Source organism: Lonchura striata, chromosome 11, assembly GCF_046129695.1.
Source record: "Lonchura striata isolate bLonStr1 chromosome 11, bLonStr1.mat, whole genome shotgun sequence".
Taxonomy (NCBI): domain Eukaryota; kingdom Metazoa; phylum Chordata; class Aves; order Passeriformes; family Estrildidae; genus Lonchura; species Lonchura striata.
The window spans coordinates 4,072,368-4,084,575 of NC_134613.1; the positions used below are offsets into that span (position 1 = coordinate 4,072,368).

A 12,208-nucleotide genomic window follows, 5' to 3' on the forward strand; every position below is an offset into this window, starting at 1 on the left:
AGATAAGGAATTAAGAAAAACGCAAAAAAATCAGTGTTATATCTATAAAACAGTAAACAGAATTCTGTAAAATTTCTCTGTCTGATTAAGATTCCCCCAAAGTATAACCACTACAAATCGACAAGACTGTGTTAACTGTATTATCATTGTTACTATTCATTTTAATCTCATTTTGAAAGTGTACCTTGTTTAAGTCTGCCACCAAATTGGTCCTCCAGCAGCCCATGAACCACTAATTTATAGATCATGGCCTGTGCCCGTTCCAGGTCTGCCAGCCCCAGTGCTCTCTTGATGGGTGAGCGCATGACCGCACGTTTCACCATGTGCCGCATCAGGAACTGCAGTGCCGCACGCAGCTCCACATCCTCATGCACCACCGGTGACCCCGCGCAGTCAGAGTTGTGGCCGTTCTCTGCTAGCACTTTGGGGATTAACAGCAGCTCAGCATACTTACTGCAACTAAGAAGAACACTAAGTGACTTCATAGCACCAAGATAAAGGTAAGACAGCTGTATAGCTCGGATTTCTGACTGCACTATATCATGACTTCGTACGGTGTGTTCATGATTCTTTTTTCTTCCTTCAGCAGGTTGGTGCTGGGAATCCATACCTAGTGTTGATGGTTCTAGAGAAAAGGAAGCAATTTCATTTTCTGACTTAGAGGTTGTAGCACCATGTCCTTTGTTATCATCAGCACTTTGGCCTAATCGTGTATCTGATCCAATGTCACCCTCCATTTTCTGGTCCATTTCCCCTTTATCTTCAGAATCATGTCTGTGTTTTTTCTCATGTCTCTTGGTGCTTTGCTTTCCTGTATCTTCATGAATGCCGGTCAGATAGGTAAGGTCCAGCAACACAGTAGCTGTCAGCCCACGAAATCTTGCAACATCAAAAGGCAGTGGTTCACAGGGCTCCAGATTATACAACGGAGTATCACTAGGCGACCAAAAAGTTGGGAAGCTTTAATAAAGATCAGAATGACACAGGAAAAAGCAAGTGAGGGAGAGACAGGAGGAAAGTTCAGGAAATAATGCAGGCAAATAAGATGTATAATACGTTTAATAAAACAAACCAATTCTAAAAATTAAATGCAAACGGGAAAATGAGGTTATGTTCAGAAAACAGGGATATATGGTTTCAAAGCAAATGAAACAAAGCATACACAGGTTTTCAACAGCAAGTGCTGAAACCCAGAAGCCCCACAGAAGCTATCCATTTCTGTGCTAACACAGGCTCTGGATATATTATTTATCAGAAACATGTAACAGACTTTTATTAAGAAAAACTATCTGAAGGCAAATATTATCATCATACCTGAATCTTAACTGGTATAAAAGCTTATAAAGAAAACTTTTAAACATAAACAAAAAGCTTTGATTGACCTCAGCTATTCATCCCCACGAGCACACTACTGAGAGCTCAGGACAATTCTGTCTCTGGTGTGTCAGGACAGATCACCTGATGAAGACAGTGACACAGTCTTTGAAAAACACAGTTCAGGAAACCTAACAGACACATTTATCTACCTGACATCTATATTCAGTGATATTTTCCGGTACGATTTAGGACTGTTACACTTCACTAATTTCCACTTGAAGCAGGACAAAAATTCACCAGCCTACATTTCCATATGCCTTCAATTTTCCATACATCCAGCAGACAAATGACTTTTAAATCTTTCTTTTATTATCCCAAAAAGTATTCCCATCTTACAACATAAACTTCTATCTAGAAATGAAAGCAAGCTTTAGCCTGGTTTTAATTAGAAAGGTGTAAAATTAACCTAATTAAATGCTTTACCAAAAGCTTGGTTATGTTCAAGTGCTGTTCCACGTCACACCAATAAAGCTTCAAATTATTTTAAGGGCTCTTAAAATAATTATTCTAAGCACTCTTACTTTAAGGCTACACTGTTACATGGCCATACTTGAAAGAATTTATATCTGGAACTAAATCAATTGCACTTCAGTATATTCAGTCAAAGTGACAACAGCCTTTGCAAAGACAAAACAGACATAATGCTGTAACAGCTGGAAAAGCTAACCTCTGCTATTTCAGAATGTAATTGTAACTGGCAGGGAAAAGAAAAATAAAAAATCATTGTTCAATTTCTTCAAAAGACTTCTTCAGCTATAGGCAGAAGAAGTTCAAGAAACTAAGTTAATCAAATCTTTTCCACACAAAAACACGGGCAATTCTTGTGAAAGCACCAAGAAGCTCAGAGAAGCTTCATTTTAGCTTCCTTCCAGGTGCTTTCCTTTTGAAGGCTTGTCTGTAAGATGGGTGGGAAAAGAAGCATCTCCTTCCAGCCTTGAACACTCGAAGGCAGGTGGGAGAATGAATGAACACTACCTCAAGGCAGCATTAACTTCACTACCACTGAAGTAGACACTCGAAATAATTGATTGGCATGACTAATATAAAGGATAGTTTTTTTCTGAGTATTTCCAACCACAAACCACTACCACTAGATAGCAAAAAAGTGTAGGAAATGGGCATACCTGATTGTGATCTCAGCTTCATCCCACTGGACCTTGGCAGAGGTACTACCCTCCTTCAACACTCCCAGCAGGGTGGCATGACGGCCTGTTTGCTTGTGGACACATCGACCTCCAACTCTGAGCCCAGCATCCACTCCACCAATCACTGCTAGGACAGGCCACACCTCCACACAGAGCATCTTCAACTGCAGCTCTGACAGCTCTGCCAGGCCATGGCGGCTGTGCTTGCTTTTCTCCTCCTCTTTGTTTTCTTTCTCCTCTCTCACCTCGTTCTCTTCTCGGCTTTGAACAGAGCGACTTTTCTTCAGCTTTTGACCTACTTCCTTAAGATATGTTTTGATTTTATTCAATCTTTCCATCATTTTTTTATTGATGCAGTATGTCCAGCGATCTGTGCGATGCAGGATTCGAATGAGCTGGATTGTGGCTTCTGCCAGCACTGCAGCAACAGGACTGCAGATGGGATCACCAGGCAGCAAATCTCTTGGTGTCCCACGCATCTGCATATCACAGATCTTCACCTGTTTGAAGAGAACAGTTTACAAATTATCTTCTCAATATACCTCAATAAGCTCTTATAAATACTGGAGTCGCCTGCTGAATAGAAATAATTACTAGCACTGTCTTTTTTCCCTCAGAATCCCTAGGAAATCCACTTTAACACTGAGCAAAACCTCTATCCTTCAGACTCAAGGATGCTGAAAGTATGTACTTCATGTTTTCTCATACAAGACTATCTAGAAATCCTGATACTACACACTCCTCGGTTTCTGGGGTATAGAATTGTTTTGTGTAGAACATTAAGTCTTTAAATCGATTCTAAATAGTAAAATAAATTTTAAATTTACAGTAGATTACAATGATTAAAACACTGTATTAGCAACACTGTTTTGGTCAGTAATTCAAAGCAGCACCATACAGGCTGCTCTGATGAATACTGACTTTATACCAGCCTAAACCATTACACCTCCACAGATGAACATTAAATTTACCTTCTCTCCTGGGTTACTGCTATAGAACATAACACAAGGGTATAACTCAGCTGCATCCACATCTTCAAAAGCTAGTTTTGGCTCCTAGGGAAAAAGCAAAAAAAAAAAACCAAAAAAAACCCTCAATCATAGAACACCCTAACAAGCAAAAATTTGAAATAAGAGAAAGTTATGTCTGTATTATGAATCTTCTAAGTACTGAAACTGCTAAATGTTTTAACTCCCATGCTTATCCACGCCCTATTACCATTGCAAGAAAACCCACCAAAAGAACTGATTATGTTAAATACCTCTCCATTTTTACCAAAGGAAATAGTTCTTGCTTCCATATCTAACACACATGTAATGAAATCTCCTTGGGTAAAGCTTGACAGAGTCAAAGTCTGCTCTCCATTGTGATAGAGGTTGCCACTGTAGGCTCTATAGAGCCACATATCTGAGGTAGTGCGATGATTGAAGTCATGCACAGGCCAGCGAGATACTCCCACACAAGTGCCTTCATTGCCTCTGTTCTCTTTCACGATGTAGAACTAGTAAAACACACAGGGAAAAACACCAGGAATACACACTTTAACACAACAAAGCAATGAAAATCTTCCTAACACATATTTATGTCTACTTTCAACTGTTTTTCACAGAAGCTTTTAATGAGGAAAATTGTAAGCTTATATGGTAAAACCATTTTAAAAAATCTGTCCAAATGATGTATTTAACACCGCTCTTGTCAGTTAGGCTGATGTGTCTTTTTGCAGGAAAACAATATACTTTGTGAAATGTTTTTCTACAAAAGCAAAAATCCTAAATCTACATAATTCAGGTAAGTTTTGCAAAACTGCACATGCATGCTGACTATGGACCTTAGGGGCAACTACTATTACCTCTAATAACACATAATACATGTTCACAGCCTCCAATCTGCGTGCTGAAATACTCAAAATACTCAAAAGCAGACACAAACTCCTCCCTTGGCACTGAAAAATCACAGAATGACTTACGTTGGAGAATATCCTTAAGATTATTGAGGCCAACCATAAATGTAACACTGCCATTTACTCAAGGATCGTGCCATAAGCAAAAAACACAGGCAGCTGCTGTTAATAAAACACAGCATATTTCCAAAACAATAAGAGAGAATGTAGAAATACACATTTATGCAACCTACCTTCCACTGGTAACACCCAGAAGTAACTCCAGTGGAAGCTAAGCCATATCCTTTGCCTCCACTTCCATGAGTTAGAATCTGCCCGTTCTCCACTATGCAGCACTGAACTTTCTCAGGATCAAAGGACACTTCCTGGATGGGAAGATTCTCATCTTCATCCTCAGACTCTCCTTGCTTCTACGAGAAATAGGACAAAATATTTGTGGCAAATGTAATTCAGCTGTATTCAGTCACAAGACAAAGTACAAGCACTGTTACCTGGAGCTTCATTTCTCGTTCTTTCTCCTTTATTTGAATTGCATGTTTGGCCTGGGCTATCGGACTCTCCCACATGCAGTCAGACAGAAGTGAGAACAATTGTTCAACAACCTGGGGCATTGGGATAGAATTCAGATAATTTTAACTCCAGTATGAGTACAAGAGTAATATTATATTGTTTTACTTTGCTTTGTAGGTATAAATATCAAAATATTTAGTGTACTTAGATTAACAAATAATTACACTGAGCCTTGCTTGATTTGGATTTTGAAACCTATGAAACATTTAGAAGTTTAAGGGATTTTTGAGGAAATGTGAAGGTTTATAACAAAATATAAAGACCTGAGCCATCTGATCATCTTCAACACCAGATTCACATGCAGGTAACACAGCTTCTAGTACATGAAGTGCAAGCAGTCTAGTCCTCAGATTGCCAACCAAGGGAATTCCTGAAAATGGAACAATGTGTCAATAATGTTAAAATTACTTCCCCTTCAGGCCTGCCCCTGGCTTCATGCCCCCAGTGCCCCAGAGTGTAACCCCTGTCCACCTATACAGCAGTTGGTTTGAACTGTTCACTAGGAACTCACTATGTAATACATGTTCTAACAGGGCTTAGTTTTTGGAACTGCACAAATGCAAAGTAACCATGGAGCACATTTTGACATGATCATACCTGAGCAACACTTCTGGGAAGCAATGTTAAGAAGGACTTCTGTCCACTTTGGAGATGCCATCTTGGACTGAATTGCTTTTGAAGACACAACTCTACGCAGGAAAACAAGAAAGTCTCCCAGGTGCAATTCTGCTGCATGTTGCTTTCGGAGGGCAGCTAGGAAGTTAAAGCAGAAGTTTTCATTTACAGTCTCAATATTAGAACATGACTGGCAGTCCTGGTTACCAGGAACAACCTGTTCTGCAGCTAAAAGCACAATCATCAGTTACTACATGGTGGCTGGCTGTTAACCTTAGCTGACTGGCAGGTGCCCACCAAGCTATGATCTCACTCCTGCTCCTCAGCAGGATACAGAGAGAAAATAACATTAAACTTTTGTGGGTCAAGGTAAGGAAGGGAGACCTCTGTGGGAAGACCTCATATTCCAATTCCTGATTAATTATCTTACTAATTCATCGGACATTCCATTATTTTAAAGTGAAGACAGTTAAAAGCACAAACAAAAACATATATACACTTAAAACCAAGCTACAATTAAAAATTCTTCAAAATCAATTTCCACCAAAATTCAAAATGCTCATTAAGGGATTGCAAGCTACGTGAAGATACCAGTATTTCAGAAAAGCTTTTGTTGCAGATTTTTCCATATGACACAGTAGTGTCACCTTCTTGCCATTCACTCAGACTGCAAAACTGCATAATACAAAGCAAATACAACAATTTCCTGAATAAATCTGTATTTATTTCTAGTTTGAAATTTAGATAATTAAATTCCTATGATTCCATTTATGAAAAACACTACGACCACCAACTCATTTTTCAAGAAAAACTATATTCTCTTCCTAATTCCAAACCCAGTGAAGTAATTCTTATTCTCAGGCTGCTCCTATCCTTGCAGTTTTGTGCATCAATTCTGTAAAAATCATTTTATGACTTTAATCTAATTTATAGAATTAAAAATGACCCAACAGAAACCAATACACAATAGAGTGGATGAGAACGTCAGCATTCAGTGCTTTCTTCTATTCTATTTCCTGGTATTTTAGAATTGATACAGAAATTATGTAAGATAATTACCTCTGAAGTCTCTCTTCTCATTATCCCCATTTGAATCTGCCTTTTTTGATTCCACTTCACCTTCCTCACCTTCCCCGTCTCCAAAGGAAGCCATCAGCATCACACCAGCTTGTGAGAGCAAGTTCTTCAGCTGGCTGCATAGTAAATCCAGCAAGGACTGCACCACCTTCGGGCTCAGTTTATCTGCATAGGTTCTGTATACCCAAAAAAAAAAGTGAGAGTACTTGAGACCTGATCCAAGGAACAGTAATTGCAGAAGGTTACTTTTCCCCATCCCATTACAGGCTTAAATTCTTTTCATTATTCCAACCCTATTTTTAATACAAATGAAAACAGTCTAATCTTTGGAGTCAAAGGATAAGTTTTCAGTACTTTCTAGGGTAAAAAAGGAACAACTCTATTAATTAAACGTAATTTCACTGCAATTTCTATATATGGGGTGCTGTTTGTATTGGTTTGGGGGATTTTTTTGGTGTAGGATTATTTGGCTTTTTTACATAATAGATTTGGCAAGTAAACGCAACGTGTTGTACAAAGACTGAAAGGAAGATGCATGTACTGAATATCAAACAATACTCTCAGTTCAACTAGAAAATACTTTCTCCACTTCTGTTTTCTTTACTAAGAATAAATAGTTAAGTATTGCTAGGACTTTGCATGCTGTCCCATGGTCTAGAAGAGATCACTATTCCTCAGAAAATTATTTCATATTCTGGAAAGAAGCATAATGTCCTGTTCTGAGGAACTCTCACATTATCAGTGCTGCTTTCACACAAATAACTTTTACACAGCAACAAAAAGTCTTACCATATCAACTGAACACACCTCCACATAAAGCTGAAGTAGCAAAGTAAGGGTTACTAGAATACAGTGTTCACAGACTACAAAGTTGTGATTATTCAAGTTCAAGCACTCTCAACTGAAAAATATTTGTTAGTCTTATATGCATCTTTCCTATGAATAATGTGACTACTCTTCCACCCTGCCCCCTTCAATTCTGTGTTTCTGAGCAACATTTACTATTCTAATGAAAGCTCACACAACATTTTTCAAGGGTGCTGACAGATCAGTGACGAAGTCTCCCAAAAACAAGGGGCACTCACCCTGTGGTGATAGCCAGGATCTGCAGCAGTCTCGTGCTGGCTACTTTCAAAGCTGTGCTGAGCTGAGAAATCCCAGTTTTGGGCAGCAGCTGCAGGGGCTGTCCTAACATGGTGTCTGTGCCACACAGCTGGGACAGCACATTTAACAGCCCCGTGGAAATGGCCAAGGAGACATCAACAGGCTGATAGTGCACGCTGAGAGCAAAGACTGTCACCAACAGAAGACGCTGCTGTGCTTCTAAAATGAAAATAAAGTTGGTTTTAATTAATAAGATGTTCAGACTAAGAAAGCTAAGACAGAAGATTAGCAGATCATTTTTAAAATATAATTTAATTAATTAAATTTTCCAAGAAAAAGTGAGTTTTGTCAGTCAGACTTTGAGGTAGTCTTTCTGATTCTTCTTTAACTCAATGTAACTGTATCAAAACTGTCCAAGAAAGAGTAGCACACAGATCTAGTTTGTGATTTAATGTTTTGAGGCTAAATCTCAAACCAGAATTTTCTCTCTGAGGTAAGGCTAACTGGGTGAAATACTTCGTTTTATATTTTTTTCACATTGTTTCTCAAAGTGAAACACCAAAACAACACAGGTAAGAACAGCCACTGGGTTCTACCAACCAATGCAGATTTCTCTTTTAGTAAAAGAAGTCAGATAGGTAATTCAGTGAATCCTCGTCACTAATATCAAAATCTGCCTTGGAAAACATACAAGCTGTTCTACTGTATACTAGAGAACATAGTTTCCAAATCTGCTTTTCACTTACCTATGTGATGCTTATTAGCTTGCAGAGCTCTTTCTAAAGTAGCAGATAATTGCTGGTAAATTTTGTGCACAGCCACCTGGATTTCAATTTGAATACTCCTCTTGGCTGCTCTGATGCCATCCTAGGCCAAACAAATAAATATTATAAAAACGAAGACAATTTTATCACTGGGTTATTGAAACAGCAGAAACTGCTGAAGTACACACCTGGTAGTGATGCAATCTTACGCTCTCTCCTTTGGCCCCTGCATGTCCTACAGTGCCCAGACCAAAGCAGCCAGCAAGAAACTGGAGTCTAACAGAAGTAAGCAGCAAAGAAGACTGAAATCCTGGTACTTGACGGCTTCCCATTAATGGCACACAGCCTTTTTCCTCCATTCCTGATAGAAGCACCAAAATCTGATGAAGGGCTTCCAGACGAAGCTGAAATAAAAGGCAGGCAAAAGACAATATTAAGTAGCCAGTATCCCTAGAAATGGAAATGGGATCATAATGAACTATAAGCAAAGATGAATGAGGTCACTGTTTCCCCCTTCACATATTTTTATGTAAACAAACCTTCAGTTTGTTTTAGTTTGTTTACATAATGTTCTGAGTTCCAATTAAGATATTTAACAGAAAAGAAGGAAAAAATACTTTGATAGAATTTGAACACTGTTTCAAAAAACATTCCTATAATGAGCATAATGTATGAAGAATAAGAAAAGCTGTTAAACTAAAATTTACCTCAGCCCTCAATTGCTGCTGCTCCATTGCAATTATTGATGCTTGTGGACTGGTGGACATACTTTCCTCTGGTTCCTTAAATCCTGGGGAGTTTCCCACATCTCCACTTACAAAACTGACAGCATTTTCAATCAAAGTATGAATTCCAAGGGATCTTGAGAGATCAAAATCGGACTCAACAAAGGAGGAGGAGGATGTATATAACCAGTCTCTGCTGTGTTTCAGTCGTACCCATGAGTCACTCAGAGATTCCATTTGACTGTGTATTGCTCCTAAAGATACACACAAGAAGTCTCATCAACTCCAATTCAGGTAACACATTTTGGCAGGAGGAAAAGACTGAGCTGCTGCTACTGACACAGGTGGAAAATGAATATTCATGTTATTTATACCATGCATTATGCAACTTAGAGCAAAACACCTGATTTAAATTTACAGCAATTTTGCTAAAGCAAAGGCAGTTTTTATTTTAAATGTTCAGCACTACTGTAACAAGCTGCCATGTGAAAAAAAAACAAAAAGAAGCCACTCAAACTGCTCAGCTCAAAGTTTGTTTAAACTGTTCAGCTGGAACACTGAATAAAAAATGCTTTGCAGCTAAATTACATAACAGTAAAGAAAATATTTTATACCAACGTAACTTATGCACTTCAATATTTACTTTGAGATTTAAACATAAAGCAAGAGTGGATTTTAATCAAGCCACTGTATTTCACAGTTTGGAAAAAGTACAATGTTATTTTGAATTAAATATTTACAGAATTCATGACTGCAGATGAGAACAGAATTTTTTTAGACTAACAGAGAACGCTGACTCAAGATAGAGACGTGTATTAAGACACTATCTAGAGTCAGTATTAGATCTCTGCCATCTGGCTGTTTCACAAGTCTATTTTCAAGTATTTCCTATCATCAGCATGTCATTACCTGAAACTTTACTACTTCTTCAAATGAGCATCAGTGATCATTCTGCAGCACTGGAATTTATCACCATAGGTTTGATGTCATTTCCAAGAGAGTTTTGCTAGAACTCTCTCCCTGGCACAAATGAGTGCCATGCCACTCAAGTCATAACTTCATTAGCAGTCAATTGATAGACATCAGTCAGTATTTTCCTCATTTTCTAAGTGCTCTTTGCCCACTTGGAGCTATGTGAAGTATTACAAGGGGGCACACCCTGCTCAGAAGAACTTCCCATCTGCACAGAGAGACAGTGTCTGGTGACCCCTGTGGAAACCTAAACTGTGTTTAAACTCACTTTGAAATTTTAGTTTGGATTATTTACATGATGTACAAAAAATGTTTTACATTTATCTACCTTTTGTACAGTGAGTTACAATTTTGGAGAACCACAACCTGCTCACAACTTGTACAAATCTGTATTACTTCAGTTTTAGACATCTTTCTGTAGGGTATCAACTTCAAACATTATTAAACATAGCCATTTTCAGGGAAAAGTCACACAAAGTCATAAGAGTTCATCTGTCCAAAGCTTGCTTTCAACAGTAAGTCTGAGCTCCAATGGTAACAGCCAGATCCAAATTACAGGGCCTTCTTTAAATGCTGCTTCCCTACAGCAGCTGATCATAGGAACAAGCAAAGACACTCACAGAGGCTTTGAACATGGGTTAAATTTCCTAGTAACCTAGGAAGTAAAGGCAAAATGCTGTTACTCTGTCACTGAGTCAGCACCTGCAGGTCACAATTTGCACCTTCATGCAATTTACAAATTCAAAATACTGTGAAATTTATCTTCTCTCTTGTCAACCAGGTTACCTTCATTTACACGCCAAAAATTCCTTAGTATTCCTTACACTTGCTACTAAGCAGACTGCCATGGCTTCAGGAAGAACCGCCATAGTACTTAGGTCATACAGATTCAAGTTTATTTTGGCTAATGCAAAGATCATGTTCAAACACTTCTTTTCAAAGTACAATCTAATTTCCTAATCTCTGCTGCTTTATGTAACACTACATGGTTTACAGAGAACAATCTATTTTATCACATTTACTATGAAAAAATTTAAAGACATTCTGTTGCTCAACTTTACAATTTATACCTGGCAATAATATTTTTTAAAAAACCAGATCACCTTGCTCTAATTTTAACATCAATTGTTAGAATAGTTGCTTTAAAACATTCCTTTAAAATCTAAGTTACATGGGGAAGTGGCTAGTGAGAAACATAAGATAAATAAGACAGAACAGAACAAAGAGGTGCTAAAATACTTGGTTCAGGTAGGAAGTGTTTTCCTGGCAAGTGTATGGTGAACACAGCTGAGGGGAGGATAAATGAAGCCTCAGATTACCCACAGGAAGCACAACTAAACCATTTCCTAGTCCACAAAACACTGCCTACACAGCAACAGCCCTTTCCAAAGCCCCATAAGCCTTCCAGCCTTTGTACCACAGGAGAGCTCAAAGCACCCCACAGTGATTTCAGCTTCCTCCCCGTAACCTGCCCCACACTGCACTATGCCACAGCACAGAATCAAAGCATTTGTAAAGACACAAAAGCCAATTCCAGTGACTTAAATCATAAGCTAAAGGAAATCTTTAATGGGTTTACAGAACATCAGAAGAAAATTTAGTTTTGATAGGCAACAAACATTATAAGAAACCCAGCCATGTATTAATAAAACCCTAAATTATTTCATATTCTAAGAAAGTATGACATCTTAGCTAATTGTTTTAGTAAAAAATGCAAGATTGTTTAAATATAAGATCAATGTAAAAATATTTCTAACTTGGAGAAAGGTGCAATGATTACGAGTTACAGGTTAAATATAGAACAACAGAAGTTATAATTGAAAGGAGAGAGTTTAAACACAAATATGTCAAAAATCAAAGAATACTTCAGAACTAAAAATGTTTAACCATTAGGGCACAGAGATCTCAAAGTGATTTTTTCCCTCTTGAACATACTACGTATCAGCAGAAAAATCAAAT

The 12,208-nt window shown here is 38.1% G+C and overlaps 1 protein-coding gene across 5 annotated transcripts in view; it reads right to left on the reverse strand.

Moving 5' to 3' along the window:
• The window catches only part of HERC1 (HECT and RLD domain containing E3 ubiquitin protein ligase family member 1), an 84,078-nt gene that overhangs the window by 30,898 nt on the left and 40,972 nt on the right, over nt 1-12,208 (reverse strand). For 4 of the 5 annotated variants that reach the window (XM_021548304.3, XM_021548307.3, XM_021548302.3 and 1 more), the window contains exons 26-38: nt 9,260-9,531; nt 8,741-8,956; nt 8,535-8,655; nt 7,770-8,007; nt 6,667-6,860; nt 5,590-5,745; nt 5,256-5,362; nt 4,914-5,024; nt 4,656-4,832; nt 3,784-4,023; nt 3,494-3,577; nt 2,502-3,022; nt 185-960 (exon numbers count right to left, since the gene is read on the reverse strand). In XM_021548304.3, the coding sequence (XP_021403979.2) occupies nt 185-960; nt 2,502-3,022; nt 3,494-3,577; nt 3,784-4,023; nt 4,656-4,832; nt 4,914-5,024; nt 5,256-5,362; nt 5,590-5,745; nt 6,667-6,860; nt 7,770-8,007; nt 8,535-8,655; nt 8,741-8,956; nt 9,260-9,531 (3,213 nt within the window). The remainder of the gene's footprint in view (nt 1-184; nt 961-2,501; nt 3,023-3,493; nt 3,578-3,783; nt 4,024-4,655; nt 4,833-4,913; nt 5,025-5,255; nt 5,363-5,589; nt 5,746-6,666; nt 6,861-7,769; nt 8,008-8,534; nt 8,656-8,740; nt 8,957-9,259; nt 9,532-12,208) is intronic. The other variant, XM_021548303.3, reaches the window with a different exon arrangement.